The 18,429-nt window shown below is 36.3% G+C and overlaps 1 protein-coding gene across 7 annotated transcripts in view; it reads left to right on the forward strand.

Annotated features, from left to right (window-relative positions):
- The window catches only part of ARID4B (AT-rich interaction domain 4B), a 139,422-nt gene that overhangs the window by 99,914 nt on the left and 21,079 nt on the right, over positions 1-18,429 (forward strand). For 3 of the 7 annotated variants that reach the window (XM_018042292.1, XM_018042286.1, XM_018042287.1), the window contains exons 17-19: positions 343-618; positions 15,513-15,597; positions 18,011-18,209. In XM_018042292.1, coding sequence (XP_017897781.1) covers positions 343-618; positions 15,513-15,597; positions 18,011-18,209 — 560 coding nt within the window. The remainder of the gene's footprint in view (positions 1-342; positions 619-15,512; positions 15,598-18,010; positions 18,210-18,429) is intronic. The other 4 variants (XM_018042288.1, XM_018042289.1, XM_018042290.1 and 1 more) reach the window with 4 other exon arrangements.

Here is an 18,429-nt window from a genome sequence, read left to right on the forward strand (position 1 = left end):
TGTTAACTGAGTTGTAAAAAAATTCTACAATAAAACATGAGGAAAATGTTAGCGTCGACCTTACTAGCTAGTTTCTTGCTGTTCAGCACAACTTCTGTTCTTCTGCCTGTTGGACATTTTCTTTTAATACACTTACTTTTCAGTTTTCATTTTCTCTGAATATATCTTTCTGTAATCACCCATGGTCATCTCATACAGTTTTAGTTTTTAATATTAAATTGAAACTCAGAGAATATCATACGCTTGGAACCTGCTGTTCCCGGAACAATCACAGCCACGATTTTTATCAATTTATGTGGTTTGGAACTGAAAAGCTTATGAAGTGTCTTTTATTAACTGCAGTTTTTTAAACCTTTCAAGAGATGAAACGAATAAAGAGGAAGAGGAAGATGATGAAGAAGTAGAGGAGGAGGAGGAGGAGGAGGAGGAGGAAGAGGATGAAGAGGATGATGACAACAATGAGGAAGAGGAGTTTGAGTGCTATCCACCAGGCATGAAAGTCCAAGTGCGGTATGGACGAGGGAAAAATCAAAAAATGTATGAAGCTAGTATTAAAGATTCTGATGTCGAAGGTGGAGAGGTCCTTTACTTGGTGCATTACTGCGGATGGAATGTGAGGTAACTTGAGTTTTAGCTAGTGATTACTACCTAAAAAATCTTGTACAGTAATTTTCTATTTTAAAACTTAACGAATTATAGATTTATTAGTATTCCAATTGAGGTCATAGTATACCATATAAAAAACATGGAGTTTTGACTTGTAAATAACTTTCAGTGACTTCCTACTTACTGTTTTCAATACTTCAAATACTTTAGTCTAGAAAACTAAAGTCTGTGTAGTTGATTTTAATTTTATGCATGTAGATTAATAGGGGCAACATTGTTGGTAAAATGATAGAAAAATTTCTTTAAAAGTTAAAAGGGATTTAAGCTTCTTGAGGTCTACAAGCCAATTATGAGGCTTCTGGCTCTCTTGCATTTTCATCTACCTTTCCACGGTAACCTCTTGTTTCCTTCTTAAATCATCACATTTTCTTGCCTTTAGTAGGCAGGATTTTAAAGTTGCGATTTCTTAGGAAGCTTTAGCTATTTCAGGAAGACCTTATATCTGCATTGGCAGCTCTTGCATGACATCTTGTTCAGAATCCTCAGAAATTAATTTTTATGTTTGAAACAATGATTGAAATATGAGCAGATCTGCTTGACTGAAATAGGGTGCATGGTCCAACTCTACTCACCTAGGGAACTGAAAAGCAGGACTGAGTTTTCTTCTTATACATGTTTCCTTTGGTAATATCTGAATTTTATCCAAAGTTGGCAAGCTCGTTTTGGGATCTGAGCATCTAGATATCTTTAAGAAAAACCTTATTTATTTTGGAATGTCTGATACTGTATTTGAAGTAGCCTGTGATAAGAGTTGTAGCTTTTGAAAAGATTGTCATCTTAGTTTTCAGTGGTAGTGTCATGGTGTACCTAGTGTTTTCAAGGAGGAATACAGTTCTCATGATTTCTGTTTACATTGTATTCTGTGGTTTGGAATGTGATTAAGAAAACATCATCTCCAGAGTGTCTGTTTCTGGAAAAAATACACTGTCTGTTTCTTAAAAGTACGATTTGTGTTGTCTTTTTGCAGCAGTAGGAAGCTTTGGAAGCATGTCTAATCTGATTACCTTTCCTAATTTGAGAATAGTACAGTTCTGTTCCATTCTGAAGCTTGGAAGAAAATAGCACTTCAGTCATAAGGAAATGTGTAGGAGTTTTGTTTGGGACTTTTTCCCTTAATTACTTCTAACCAGAAAGATTAACAAAGTTTTGGATTTTAAGAATACCTATCAGTATTGTTCTTATGAAACATAAGCTTCTCCAGATACCACTTTTTAACACTGTGTGTAATTTATCCTTTTGGCTATCGGTTCTTGTGCTGTCTCTGTGGTGCATGACTTTCCTCACCTGAAGGGCTATTAGTATCATGTTCAGATGAAGATACTTGAGATTACAGAGCTGCTATCAGAATATTTTGCTGTCTGTAATATTTAATCATTTTGATTTTATTAAATATAGATGTAGAGGGAGTTCCACTTTGACCCAGGATGTAAATGTTAAATATGTTAGTTTAAAATTAGAAAGGAAAAATTGTATCAGTGAAAATTAATAACTATTATGTAAGGCCCACAAGATAGATAATCTGAGATACATCATCTTTTATGTTTTTTTGTTTGTTTCCAGTTCTTTCCTTCTAGTTATTCTGCTAGGTTATATAATGAGGCAGTTTTCCTAGTAGTCTTTATAAAATGCTTTAATTCTGTGACCAGTGGGTAGAATTTAAGCATTCTCCAAGTTTAACTGTAACACAGACTTGATTATTTTCTGTTAATTATCTCATTAAATAGAGGCATAGATAAAAATTGAAACATTCATGAAATTATTCTGCAGTTAAGTTACAACTTTGTTTTGTTAAGAAAAGATTCAATAAAGCAAAGAGTAATCCTATCGTAGGAGCACCTGGATTTTAGAGGATAGAAAGAATGTTTGGTGCTTGTGCTCTGAAGTAGATGGAGGGTTGGATAGAGAAAGGGAAGATTTTAAATTGAAGCATTCAAGTTTTTAATAACATAGAAAAGCAAAATGAGACCTAGTCCAACAAGACAAACTTGAATTAATGAGAAGGATGTCATCTACTCCTGACAACTGATGCATTTGTATGGTACGAACTTTCAAAAGAAGAAAACCATCTTAATGAAGACTTGTAGAGTGGATGTCTACAGACTCCAGCATCACAGAGAAAGCAATTGTACTTCAGTAGATTAAGCAGTTATTTTTTTATAGTCACTGTTCTAGTATTTCCATTTCTCTCTGGAATAAGAAATACCCAAAGAGTCTGTCTTATTGATGAATAAGAAATTGTGAGTTTTGCTGCTCTTTTACATCTGAAGCTAATCTGATGAGGACCTCAACAAATCCTCATCAGCTCTACAACTGTCTTCCTGTTACTTGGGAGAGCTCCAGCTTGATTTCTGAATTTAAACTTGAGTTGTGCAATTAGAAGTGAAGATTTATGCATGAAGTTTCATGAAAATAGTTTTATTTTCACTGGCAGTCATTCATTACAGTAGCAATTTAGGAAATTTCGTATGGAGCTGTTTGAGTTTTGTTTGATAGGAAACATTTTCCAGAAAGCAGATTTTTCTTAAGAAAAATAATATCTATCTTAGTTAGAAAAATACTGTTTTCTTATGATTTCTACATTTTTCTTTTTTATGAAGTTCTATATAAACCTTTATGTTAATTTTCATTTATACCCCTATTTCATAACTGAAAATGTCGCTTTTTTTTTTTTTAACATAAGATAGTGTTTGGGCCAGTTTGTTTTTAACTACTACAATGAGAAAAAAAAAAACATTTTAATGTACTCACATCAGATTTATGAGAAATAGCCAGAATTCTGATCATTGCTTCACTGCTAAGTTACTTGAGTTGTGTGAGACCCTTTGTGAGCCCACAGACTGACTGTAGCCCGCCAGGTTCTCTGTCCATGGGATTCTCCAGGCAGGAATACTGTGGTGGCTTGTCATTCCCTCTTCCAGGGGATCTTCCTGACCTAGGGATCCAACCTCAGTCTCTTAATGTCTCCTGCACTGGCAGCAAGGTTCCTTACCACTAGCGCCACCTGGGAAGCCCAAAATGGAAAAACATAGCTACAGAATTTTCCAGCTGTGATGACCATATGTAAGGCTGCTGTCCAGTGCTATATGGTCTTTACTGTTTCACCACATGCTTGTTTACAGAATTTTAAAAACATCCAAAAATCGCATTCAATGGGAAAATACATAAAAGAAAGATAACATCACTTTTTTGTATTGTAGTGTTCTCTTTTAGTCTTTTAAAAAATATATCTCCATATGTTAAAAAACTTAGTCATACTTCAGTAATTTTAATAGTAGGCTGTCTGTTAATTTGTTTTAATTTCTCAGTGATGTTTATATTATTAGGTATTTTTAGTATGTTTATATTTTATTGTTAGACACTTTTAGTTCTATTAGCTAATTGATCCTTTCCACTCTCAGGTTTCTAGGTCGTGCCATAAAACATGGGGTTGATGTTTGAAAATAAACAGTTTGGAATTCATTGGCCATAACTTTGAGTGTGTTGGATTTATCTTGTTCAATAGCAAATAGCCTTGTTCAGTAATATTTACAACCTTGTGTGTTAGAACTATCTAGACTGCTTGGCATGGGATTTAAAATACATCAATATTCTATCATGTATTGGTGCTGATTTATTTTTCTTCATTTCCACCTTGACTTTCTATAACCATGGATTTGGGAATTTGACTAGAGAATTTATTTTTTATGTTGATGATTACCAACTACATTAAAGAATACCTCAACTAAAAATAAGAGACACTGTAAATTTCAGCTGTAACTCAAATAACAAGTTAGTTCTAGTCCATATTATGTCACAGAAAACTGAAAATAAGGTAAATTATTCTTGAATATATTACTTGAAATGAAAAGGTGTTTCATTTGAAAAATACCATATTTTTCTAAGCAAATTAGCACTTCCTTGGAGGGAATAGGTGGAATAAAAGGCTTTCAGAAACCAGTTGGTTTAATCACATTTTTGTGAGCATGCACCCACTGTTTATCAAACATGTTTCTTTATTTGGCAAACATAAGTGCAACATCTATGAGCCAATATTGCGCTTTGCATTAAAGGTACAAAGAAATATTCCCTATTGAGGAATTTGTCCAGGTGAGGGAAGTACCCCACCAGGATTCACAGCCCCCAATGCCCTCAGCCTCTCCTTCTGTTGCTTACATTCTTCAATCATTTCTTATAACTTTTTTATACCCCTATATTCTTCTGTTGCTCTTATGTTGCTTTGCAACACCTGCTTGACAGAACCGCAAGAATCCTGATTAAATCTAACACTCCTCCTCCTCCTCCTCGCCTGCACCAGTGCAGTTGATCAACAACCACAGTGACTGGTCTTTTTTAAATTTATGACTGTGAACCTCAAGTGGGCACTGTTTGTCCTCCCCCCGTGCCCTTCCTTACTGTCTCAGACTGTTTTATTTTTTAATGGCATAATCTTTAATTATTACTGTAATTTTTATTGGTATCATTAACATGTAATTATATTCAGGTGTACAATAACAGCACTTTGATATTTGTGTACATTAATGATCACTGCAGTAAGTGTAATTCAGTCACATCCATCACTGTACATAGTTACAGAAATCTTTCTTTTTCAATATTTCTTCCCTCCTCCAAGCCCCGGCAACTCTCTCCATCCCCACTTTCAGCTGGTGACCTCATTGAAAAATTGAAAGAAGAAAATTTCTACAGAATTCCACTACATGACCTTCTTACCTATATATGCTGCCATATTTAATGCCTTCTCATCTTTCTCTAGGTGAACAAGCATGCTCCTATCTAAAACCCATCTTCTAACTGCCATATCTTCTGCCAAAATCAGAGTTATGGGCCCAGAAATTCTCCTCTTTTTTCTGTATATTTTGAGTTTCTTGTTCTCTTCTAAACCATTCCCATCTGTATATAGACCTGCAGTTACTTCTTTCATCTCAAAGAACACGCCTTTGAACTTACCCTGCGTTTTCTACTGTGCTGTTTCTTTGCTCCATTTCCATCTGGCAAAAATGATTTGAGTTATTTACACCTGTTATCCACTTTTCCTATTGTTTTTGTGTAAACCCAACCCAGTAAAGCTCATGCCACCGTGCACCTCCAGAGCTGTCAACTGTTCAGCCTTATTTCTTAACTTCTTACTTGCCTTAGCTGTGTAACTGACCCAGCTGATCACTCTTTCTGTGATACTTTTTACATGAGTTCCAACTGCTACAGCTGCAGTTACTTTTCTTGTTTATTTTTCTTTTCTGCCTTTCTCAAAATTAAAAAACCACTTCTCAGTTATTTTATCTTTTCTATCTTATTTCTTGTCTTTATGTGTTTTCTCTCTTTTAATTGTTCTCTTTTATTCTTCTGGTATACACTTTAACTTAGTTTACACTGCATTTCTGTTTTTCCAATTCTGATTTGAGTCACATTTTTGATGTTGAATTTTTTTTTTAATTTTTTGTTTTGCCCATTTTTGAATTGGTTGTTTTTTTGTTGGTGTTAAAGAGTTGTCAGAGTTCTCTATGTATTCTGTATACTAATCCCTTATGAGACATGGAATTTGCATATATTTTCTCCTGTGAACCCACAGAATTGTCTTTTCACCCTTGGTATTGTCATTTGCTGTACAGAAGTTTTTAATTTTGATAAAGTCCAATTTGTCTGGTTTTTTTTCTGTGTTGCTCATGCTTTTGGTTTGTATCCTAGAAAACATCGCCAAGTTCAGTGTTATGAAAATGTCCCCATTTTCTTATGAGAGTTTTATAGTTTTAGCTTTAATATTTAGCATTTTGGTCCATCTTGCGTTAATTTTTATCTTTGATGTGGTATTGAGCTTTTTTAGTGACCTCTTCGGGTCTCACACAGAGCCCATCTCCTGATTTGCAGATAACATGGGGTTGAGAGTTAGAGACTCGGATAGACTGGAAGCGCCCACTCCTGTGGCCTCCCTTCCACTCCTGTGACTTTCCTGCCACTCCATGTTAACCTAAAGAGCTGTAAGTGAAGGCCATTTGACAGTGGTCTCCAAGTAAATATCTGTCCGTCTGTTGTAAGGAGAGAAAGGGAACATTTCCCATACCTTTGTCTCTAAGCCTCCTTACCCTCTTTGTGCACGGCTCCTCTTATGTGCCCTTCTTCATTTAACTTCACTTCATACCTCACTGCCATCTCCAAACTCTTGTCTCTGTAAACCCTTGTCCTAGCCTGTTCACTTACATTTATGATCCAAAGCATTAAAATGGAAAACTACTATGGAAGTCAAGGGCTGTATGTTACTGCTCATGTGAAAAATTGTTTTGCACCGTGTAAAATGCTTTATATTAGACAGTCCTTCATGTAGAGAAATTTAAATGAAAGCTTATAAGCAGTGAGTAAAGTGAACATAAATATAATTTCTCTTTAGAAAAATGACTTTTGAGTTCGTTAGCTTTTCAGCGCAAGTGAAAATAAACATTTCCTTTGTGAAAAAGATGAGTAAACTCAGGTATTTTTGCACTCAACTGGCTTTTCTCTCTCTCAGAGTGCTTATTTAACTGGACCTGTTCCATCAGTATTTATTATAGATTGATAGGTACATTTACTGTAAACCATTAACTTGGACCTGTTCCATTTCATAGCTTTATAGATTGGCAGGTACATCAATATGTTTGTCTAAATGTGCACAAAAATACTAACCCCCTAAACTTATCAAATATTCATAAAACAAACTTTGGGGATTCTTCTAGAAGTCAGTAGCTGCATCACAACATACAGTGAGTGCCAGAGTTGTTAACCATTAACAGTGATCTTTATAGTCCTGGTACAGTGTTCTGTGATGTGTTGTTAACAGTATATTCTACCTCTGCCTGAAGACCTTTGTTTCATTTTACACAGTTAAATTTTCTAGGAAAACAGATCTGTAGTATTGTAACGCCATTCTCTTATACTGTTTATGTCTTTAATATGATGATGTGATAATATTAGTGTTTCCATCATTCTTCTTTTCTCTATTATGATGAAACCATTCCTGCTTTTTTTGGCATGACTTGAACAGTGTTACCTGGGGTGGAAATATGAAATGTTAAGAGCATGCTTAGAATTTTATTTTTTTCAACACTGTGCTTTTATTTTTGTTTTGTTTTATCTTTCTAAGTTTATTCTTAAACTTTTTTGGCTGCTCAGGCTCTGCATTGTTGTGCATGGGCTTTCTCTCGTTGTGGTCAGCGGGGTTTACTGCAGTTGGCGGGCGCAGGCTTCTCACTGTGGTGGCCTCTCTTGTTGCAGAGCACAGGCTCCAGGGCTCATGGGCTCAGTAGCCGCATCACTCGGGCTCCAGAGCTCAGACTCGGCAGCTGTGCCGCACAGGCTCAGTTGCTGTGTAGCATGTGGGATCTTCCCGGACCAGGGATCAAACCCATGTCCCTGCATTGCAAGGCAGATTGTGAGTCACTGTATCATCAGGGAAGCCCTGTTTTAAGTTCATGACTAAAGGCATTAAACAGTACTCAGTAGGTCTCTTTATAAATTTTGCTTTAGGTACTTTTTCACATTAAAAATAAATGTCTAAATCGAGATTATTATAGAAAATTCACAAAGTAGGTAACCTGGTTAAATTGCTTGTTAAGTTTGTAATTGATAACTAGTGCTGCTTTTCTCATAACTTGGTCTTTTTTTTCTCTTACAACAGATTTTCCCCCATATTTTCTTACCCAGTTTAAGTGGGGAAATTCCTTTCCATCCTAAGAGGGCCTAAATTTTCATCTCAGATGTGAGGTTTTTAAAGCTAAGTTAGTTTTATGATGTATGTTATCTTTTTTGCATATAGATAGGCAAGATACAAAATACATAATTGTTCAGCAGTTGCTAAATGAGTCTCTCCTTTATAGAAAAAGTACAAATGATTTTAATACTTCACTTAAATTAATGGTTGGTTACTAGATTTTTATCTTTTACAATCTGTATGTGTATTTTAAATAATGAGTTTTAAAATATTTTGTCAGTTCAGTTTTGCTTTTGAAGTTATTTGTGCATTATTCTGCGTGTAATTATCATGTGGGTATATGTAAATACATGACTGATAATATTTCTTTGACAGTGGTTTAGTTGGGTTTAAAAAAGAGCCAAAATCTGAATTATTGTGGGCACAGTAACTGTTTTGGTATCTTATGTCTGGTTGACGAATGCTCTTTTCCATTTTTATTGTTGCTAAATGATTTCTTAGATGATTTGCCAACACATCCAAACAAAAATCAAAACGTTTTCATTTTAGAACTCTTCATTTTTCTCTGGTGAGAGCAAGTATGCTATGGTCTCTGAATGGTTCCTTTTAGCTTTGCATAAATATTTTAATTCAACACATTAAAATTTCAAATATTATGTAGCTGCTTTTTCGGGAAGGGTTCAGAAGATTTGTATTGTTGCCATGTCGTGGCTGACTACCGTTGTCCTCTGTTAAATTGTAAGCTCCTTGAGAAGAGGCTGTGGTGCATTCATTGCCCAGCGCCTAGTGCACAGCCTCTCCCATGACAGGTACCTAACAAATATTTGTCCAGTGAACAAGCCCTTGTGCAGACTTCTAGTCTGGGGTTTCGTTCGAGGTTTTAATTTGGGGGATCATCTGTTCTACTTTTCTTTGTTTTATGGAGGTCAGGGAGCCAACTGCTAGAAGGTAAATGAGTTGCCCACACTCTGTTCTTTCATGTTTATTCCATTAGTTGAACGTTAGATGATACCAACAGATTTTCCCCGAGTCAGTATATTCTTTGAAAATATTTTCCTTAGTACTTTAAATATCAGATGAGATACTTATCTAGGCTCCACACATTAATTACAAAGAGTTTATTGATAACTGACTTGAAAAAGTGTGGTCTAATCACTAACAGGCTCAGTCTTCATTTTTGTATTCCGTTTGTTCACGTTTGCTTCAGTATTTGTTTTTCCTGGTTTTTTAATATTCGTTGTTTAATGAAAGTATTTAGTAATTTTCGTTTCCTTGTGCTCTTGCAAGCTGTATTTCCTTTTGTCATGAAGAGGCCAGTTGCTTTCTTCAGTTTCTAAATTTAAAGTCCAATTATAGGCAGTACTGGAGAAGGAAGTGGCAACTGACTCCAGTATTCTTGGCTGCAGGATACCATGGACAGAGGAACTTGGCGGGCTACAGTCCATAGGGTTGCAGTGAGTCGGACATGACTGAAGTGACTTAGCATGCATGCATGTAGTCGGTGTAGTTTTTATCAATAATCTAGAGTACCTGGTTTTCCTCAGACATTCTCATAAAACTCTGATGCTTGAATCAAAGTTGCAAGTCATTTTGTTCATAGGCCAACTGCTTAGCTTCAATTTCTTTACTAGTTTTCAAGCTGCATTATCACAAAACATGATAGCTGACAGCAACAGGCCTGCTGTCCTTGGGGGAAAATCTAGGTATTTAGCAATGAAGTGGTTTCTTGGAATACCTATTGCCCTGAATAGCTGTTAATAGTGTTCTTCATTCACAGTTGAGAGTCCGCATCGGAACATGCATTCTAATATCTTGATTCCCTTTGTGGTATTTAAAGCAGAATCAGGGGTACTGGAGAGCCACTGGGACAGGACGACCACTATGGCTGAGGGATGAAAGCATGTTCATTTATTTGGGAATGTTTGAGAGGAGGAGGAAAGCATCTTAAAACCAGAAAATGTATATTTGCCTTAATTTTTTAAATTCCTGTTTTCTTTAAAGAGGTTATTTTTTTTAATTTATTTTTAAATTTAAGTATATTTGCTTTATAGAGTTTTCTTGTCTTCTGTCAAACCTCAACATGAATCAGCCATAGGTATACATATATCCCCTCCCTTTTGAACCGCCCTGCCATCTCCCTCCCCATCCCACCCCTCTAGGTTGATACGGAGCCCGTTTGAGTTTCCTGAGGTTGTCTATTTTACATGTGGTAATGTAAGTTTCCATGTTACTCTTTCCATACATCTCACCCTCTCCTCCCCTCTCCCCATGTCCATAAATCTGTTCTCTATGTCTGTTTCTCCACTGCTGCCCTGTAAATAAATTCTTCAGAACCATTTTTCTAGGTTCCATATATATGCGTTAGAATATGATATTTATCTTTCTCTTTCTGACTTACTTCACTCTGTATAATAGGTTCTAGGTTCATCTACCTCATAAATAGGTTATTTTGAAGGATGAATGAATATCCTACTTGGTATGGTGCCCTGAGGAGGAACTGAGACATGTTTTATGTCTTTTTTTTTTTTTTTAAGCTACAATTTTCTGCTTTTTGCCACTTCCCCATAATTTCATTTTTTTAATGCAAGATATTTAAATTTAAACTAATTTTCCCATGTTCTATCTTCTTGGACTATTTACTTATGCCTAAAGTAAATATGTTGCAATCTCTTTTTAATAAATATTAAATATACTACGTAAAAAGTTTTAAGTTGATAGAGAATAAACAGATTCAGTGACAGCTTTTTTTGTAGTTCTGATCTTAATTCTCTTTATTTCACTCAAGTCTTTATTCTTGGTATTTTATAGGGAATCAGAGATCTTAATCCATGATTATTACCTCCTTTATTTAAATTAACAAACACTAGTAAAATAAAAATTAAACTGGCCTAGCTCTGTCTTAAATAATTTAATGTCAATAGTAATTTTGGGATATATCAGTTTGCTTTTGTCTCTTGCGTCAATTTCTTTTTCTCTCCTTTGTGTTCTTTGAAAGTATTCTGTAAAGAAAATAGAACCCTTGAATAATACTCTAGTGAGTAATTACATAATGGGCAAGAACATTTCTTTATATTTAAAATACAGTGATTAGTTATGACATCAGTTTATTTTCTGGTCATTTTTTTTCCCTTGTAAGAGTAGTCAGGCAACTGAGGTGATATTTAGAACCTCATTACATTCTGAAATGTTTGTCTGTTAATGTTTACATTGGTGGTCTCAACCTCAGGGCTTCCCTCGTAACTCAGCTGGTAAAGAATCTGCCTGTAATGCAGGAGACCCCGGTTTGATTCCTGGGTCAGGAAGATCTGCTGGAGAAGGGACAGGCTACCCACTCCAGTATTCTTGGGCTCCCTGGTGGCTCAGATGGTAAAGAATGTGCCTGTAATGCAGGAGACCTGGGTTGGGAAGATCCCCTGGAGAAGAGAATGGTTACTCACTCCAGTATTCTGGCCTAGAGAATTCCATGGACTGTACAGTCCATGGGGTCACAAGAGTTGGATATGACTCAGCGACTTTTCACTTTCACTTTTCTCAGCCTCTGTGTGGGGCAAGGGCATTTGTAATGTGAAGCGGCTACCTTAACCAAAATTCTCACACACCGTTTTCACCTGGTCCCCCTCCTCACGGGTTCATTCCCACTTTACATTCTTAAGGAGGCTTTTTAGTTGCTGGTCTGGACTCTTCTGTATATTCTGTATACTTGATCAGGATAGGACCTGGCACGCTTTCTCATTCTAGTGTCACATTGTTTAACAGGCCCATTTCCCATTCTTCTCAGGCTCTTCACATACTACTTTTTGGCAAGCCTGTAGTTTGAACGGTCAGTTCAATTCCATGGTTTGAGTTTCTTAATCTGTGAAATAGATTCATTGATAGATTTTTTAAGGCGTGTTCTAGTTCTGAAGGATATAAATTATAATAACACTAACAATATTGTTATTATTACATTTTATGAAAAGAGCATAAATCTGACTGAAAAATGAAAGTGAAAGTTTCACAGTTAGGTGACTCTATGCACTGCCACGGACTGTAGCCCACCAGGCTCCTCTGTCCATGGAATTCTCCAGGCAAGAGTACTGGAGTGGGGTGCCACTTCCTTCTCCAAAATCTGACTGAGGAAAGACAAGACCTAAAGGAATAGTGTTAGAACAAAGGAATGCCTAAACAGAAGGCATGAAGATAATGGAGTAGAAGGGGGCAAATAATAATGGAGTCATATAATATTAGCTAATACTTATGGAACCATATCAGTTCAGTTCAGTTCAGTCGCTCAGCCGTGTCTGACTCTTTGCCACCCCATGAATTGCAGCACGCCAGGCCTCCCTGTCCATCACCAACTCCCGGAGTTCACTCAGACTCACGTCCATCGAGTCAGTGAGGCCATCCAGCCATGTCATCCTCTGTCATCCCCTTCTCCTCCTGCCCCCAATCCTTCCCAGCATCAGAGTCTTTTCCAATGAGTCAACTCTTCGCATGAGGTGGCCAAAATACTGGAGTTTCAGCTTTAGCATCATTCCTTCCAAAGAATACCCAGGACCGATCTCCTTCAGAATGGACTGGTTGGATCTCCTTGCAGTCCAAGGGACTCTCAAGAGTCTTCTCCAACACCACAGTTCAAAAGCATCAATTCTTCAGCACTCAGCTTTCTTCACAGTCCAACTCTCACATCCATACATGACCACTGGAAAAACCATAGCCTTGACTAGACGGACCCATATAATTATTCTAATAGGAAACACATCTAAAAAATTTCTCAAAGAATCTCCTAAAACCGTGCAGAATGATCAGTAACTTAAAAAATGATTGTTACAGTTTAGTTAAGACCATAGGGTTTAATGACTACTATTCAAATATTTTAGAAGCATGTATATTTTGTTTCATCTAATTCCAGAACCTTTCTCTAGCTTTTTTCCTGACTCAACATTGCTTCCACCCCCATATTCATTACTCAAGATAACCAGTCCTCTGATACCATCTGCAGAGGAGAAGATGTTTACCATATAGCATCTGTACTCTAGTGGTGCTCAGGGTAGCAAGCAGCCTGTGCCATATGGAGTAACCATTATTTTATTTATGTATAGGTTCCTCCTATCTTGTTTCTAAGAAATTTTAAGCAATGTACTGTATCTCTAAGTCATAAAGAAATCATTTTCACAGTGCACATTGTAACTATGAAGACAGTGACTGTTTTTTGCTTGTTTGATGCATTTGGTGCTCCATATAAAATATACAAGGGTACAGTGTCTTGGTAATATTCTTACACTGAAAGCTACTGTTTTATCCTAATTTGAATTTTATCCTACCTTGACATATAATTCATGTCAAAAATACAAGTCAAATTAGTAGTACACTTATTGGTTGTCAAAATACCTTGTATTACAAAATTAACTAAACAACAGAATCTTTGGTTCAGTTCAGTTCAGTTCAGTCGCTCAGTTGTGTCCAACTCTTTGCGACCCCATGAATCGGAGCACAGGTTAAAATACTATTATATCTTTCTTTAGCTTATGTTGATGGTATGTGTAACCATCATGAACTATTTTTTCTCACAAGAAAACAGTGTGTTGTGTTTTATTAAAGTGCATAGCATTAATTTCCATAACTATATTCTAATAAGAGCAACTTCTAGAAGTTCACATCCAACTTTGCAGAGGGTGGAGGTATTTTCCGTTTATTCTTTGCTTTCACTGTCTAATATTGTTAGGAGCTAAATTGCTTTCTTCTAAAGCATAATGCAGTTTTTAGCATTAATGGGAAAATTTATAATATGTAAATATACAGGTAGATGCTAATGTGCCAGTATACATACCAGAGGAGTGTTTTTAGTAGAAGAATAATATTTGCTTTATACCGAATAAACTGAAGTCTCAGGTTGAGAATGTCTTGACCACATAGCTAGTCAGCAGGGATTATGTAAAGACTTTTCTAGAACTCATTCCATCCTTTCCTCATCCTAATTATCACTGTGGCCCTCACCAGCTTCCAGCAGACACCAGCCTAGCCCTTGTGGGGTTGAGCCGTCAACGTTGCTGCAGGCCACAGTTTGCACCAGCAGTCTAGCTCTGCCTGGGTGTCCTTATAGATACTTGCTAGACCTATTCTGGGGCTTCCCAGGTGGCGCTAGTGATAAAGAACCTGCCGTGCCAATGCAGGAGATGCAAGAGACATGGGTTTGATCCCTGGGTTGGGAAGATCCCCTGGAGGAGGGCAAGGCAACCCACTCCAGTATTCTTGCCTGGAGAATCCTATGGACAGAGGAACCTGGTGGGCTACAGTCCATAGTGTCAAAAAGAGTTGGACACGATTGAAGGGACTTAGCACGTATGCATACAGGCCTACTCTAGAGCAAGAATATAATTTACTAGTAAGGTAATGACCTAAATCATTTACTTCCTGACTCAGGGTCTTTCTTACTTCACTTAATGCCTCTAATAATGAGGAGATTTTAATTTAAAAGCGCATTTTCAGTTTTTCATGTTCTCAAGTTAAAAATGTCAATCAGTTTTCCATTTTCCAGAATAAATGTATGTGATTTTGAAACATAAAAAGAGGTTTATTTTTAATGTTTCTTCTTTCTAGCTGAGTTTGTTACAAAATTAAACTTTTTCCCTCCCTTAAACAAATAGATTTATTGCAGTCAGTAGTAACTTGTGCCCTGTGAACTCCCTCAGACAGGCAGCATCGAGTGGAGAACCCATCACAACTGTTGACTCTCAGCCATCTGTATACGTAGGAAGCAACTCCGAAGCCTGAAAACTTGGCAGTCATGCTTCCCCTTAGCTTCCTGATATGTTTAGGGAAAAATGAACTACTTGCTGCTTAAGAAAAGAACAAAGTAAACCAAAAAACATATAGGAAATACTGTGAGTGCTCTTAATGGTTATTGTATAGCTTTGGTTTCTCTTTGGTGTAACAGAGGAAGTAGTGCTGGTCCAGGAATCCAGAGACCTAGCTGAGCCTTGGCTCAGCCAGCAGCTGAAAGTGTGTCCTGGGACAGGCCACTACATCTCTCTCTGAGCCTCGGTAACTTTGTTCCTTAAACCAGAAAGTTGAACTTAGTGGCCCCCAAGGTTTTACAATATTATGATTCTATTTATGAGGTTCTCTTTAATATGGCATAGTTCCTTCTGTAGTATGTGTTTTGTATATTAATGTTAATTTCCTTTGATTTTAGGTATGACGAATGGATTAAAGCAGATAAAATAGTAAGACCTGCTGATAAAAATGTGCCTAAGATAAAACATCGCAAGAAAATAAAGGTAATGAAAGCAAAATATATTTTGCTGTATATTATAGCTCTTAATTAAGGAACCTTTCCTCCAGAGTGAGTTGAGAGAGAGACTGCGTGTGTGTGTGTCTGTGTGTGTGTGTTAGTAGCTCTTAATTAAGGAACCTTTCCTCCAGAGTGAGTTGAGAGAGAGACTCTGTGTGTGTGTGTGACTCTGTGTGTGTGTTAGTAGAGTTGGAAATACTCTCTTGAAATAGCCAGTTTATCAAATACTAGATTTGGGTACAGTTAATATTGTCAGCTTATGGAAAGGCATTTTGAAAACAGTACTAAGTGATCTTTGAGGCTTTTTTAGTTCCGACATTGTATAAGTCCACTCACCCAAGATTTCACTTACCCATTTCAACTGTTTCATGCACCTCTGGTCTCCAACTGGGAGCCAAGAAGTAGTGTGTAGCTGGGAACTCTGGGGTTACTGTAATAGCTGTAAACCGTTCAGAGGAAGAAAAGAAGGTGCCTGAAGGCACAGGAGAGCCTAGCTGCAGCTCTTTTGTTCTTCATCATCTTTCTGTCACTATAGATAGTGCTTTAGAATGTGTTCACAAGACCCCAAGAAGCACACACTGCATAGATACCATGGGGAATCTATTAATAATGCACTTGTATGGAAATTAATGTTAGTTTTATATATGATGGGATTAGTCTTGTTCATTCTAAGATTAAATCTTTTTAATGTTTTATTAGAAAGCAGACCATTAACTAGGTTTTAGAATATCTTTTCTCTCTTAATGGCTTTTTACTACTTTGAATGGTATATATAATTGAAGTGTTTAATAGTCCTCCTGAAATTCAATTTTCATTTTAAAAGTGAGGCGCTATTTACTTTCTGGCTAAATGATACCTTTGTGGCCCTACATACAAAATTTTTCCCTTAAGATTATTACTCTTTTCTCATGATGAAACTGGGTTCATATTTTTAAAGTTTTGGTTTGGCAACTCAGTAGCTACAACTCAGGACACTTGGTCTTTATTGAAAAGTGTGAAAGTCATGCTATTGCTTCTAAGCTACTAGAAGAATTTTGTGTGTGTGGCAGTAAACAGCCTGTTTCCTTGCATAGAGCAAATTTTAGGAGTTGTATTTCTCAGGTAGAGGATAGGGTAGGGGTAGGAGAAGCAATATTAGAATATTACTTGGGGAATTTTTTCTAAATATTTATTTATGTCTCAGTTTAGTTCTAGGCCCCTCCCAGGCATTTAAAATTGTTGGTCATAAGGGAAGAGGCATGTGAATTTTGGAAAAGCTTCCTAGGAATTATTTAATAATAGTATACCCATCCCTTGATCTCATCTGACTCTGAGAAGACACCCATTAAAAGCCATATTTGAACTTTGCATGGAGTAGACTATTTCTGCCTTCAGACTGTATGATATATTATGATCTCTGGTATAAAGTGATGAAAAGGCTGGCAAGAATAGGAAAATTAGAGCAGCACTAATCATTGATAAGCTTTGGTACACATAAGCCTTCTCAGTGCATCCAGAATCTTCAGCTCAGGTGCTCTGAGTAAGTGAATCTCACACTTAAGCATGCGTCACAGTCACCTGGAGAACTTGGTGAAACTCGGATTGCTTGTTCCCATCCCCAGTGATTCTGATTCACTGGCTTTGAGTCTGGTTCGAGGAGTTTTCACTTAAATTGCCAGGAGGTGCTAAGGTCTCTGGGCCCATGGTCCATACTTAGAGAACCACTATCCTAAACAGAATTAACTTCTGTGTATCTAGAATGATACTAGCTCTGTACCATCTATGAGAGAACTGTGAAAATAGTCACTCAGCAATCTATAGAAGTTTCCAGGAAATATATTAGCCCCTTCCTGTCTATTCATAAAAAGAGAATTTGGGTAATTTTCTCATTTTTTCATGAAACATTAATTTATCAATGCAGGAAGGATGTCCCACTGACTTGACTTTATAGCAAGTCATTTGTTTCTTTCCAGTCGTCAACTGAAGATAACTAAAATTTTATCAATCCCAACCCTCATTTTATATTGAGAATCTTCCAGGTTTTAAAACTACCAGATTGAAATTGTGTTTCTTTTTTAAAGAGTGAATATTTAAGCCTATTGTGATTTCATTTTTATAGAGTTTGTAACACCAGTTATTAGCAGTATGGAGGTTTGCTTTTCTTAATTGCCTATATGATTGCTAATTTATTTCCATTAATAAAATATAAATATTAGAGACTTTATTTCTTATCCTATAATATTTGTTAGATAAGTTTGAAAAAACATCTCTGACTGTTTTGTGGGACTTTATATTCTTTTTATGATTTTTAGTAATGTAGTCTATAGCTTTGAGTTAAAAATGAGTTTTAGCATTGTTACTAATGAATGCTTCATGATAAATTATGACTAACATAGGATACCTTTTTTTCCTTAACTTAGAATAAATTAGACAAAGAAAAAGACAAAGATGAAAAATACTCTCCTAAAAACTGTAAACTCCGGCGCTTGTCAAAACCGCCATTTCAGACAAATCCATCTCCTGAAATGGTATCCAAATTGGATCTTACTGATGCCAAGAACTCTGATACAGCTCATATTAAATCCATAGAAATCACTTCTATCCTTAATGGACTTCAAGGTAAACATAACGAGCATCCTGTTGCATGCAAGTATTTGTTTTAAATGTCTTTAATTTTTATAAATCAAATGCTATAAAGGTAATTCATTGACATTATCAAGTTCTCTTTTTTAACTGAAGCATAACTTTGACTCTGTTATTACTTGAAATCAGCCATTGATTTTATGTTTTTTTACAACTGTATTAAACCTGTATATACTCCTAAAGAGGATATTATTTA

The sequence above is a fragment of the Capra hircus genome, chromosome 28 (assembly GCF_001704415.2).
Source record: "Capra hircus breed San Clemente chromosome 28, ASM170441v1, whole genome shotgun sequence".
Taxonomy (NCBI): Eukaryota; Metazoa; Chordata; class Mammalia; order Artiodactyla; family Bovidae; genus Capra; species Capra hircus.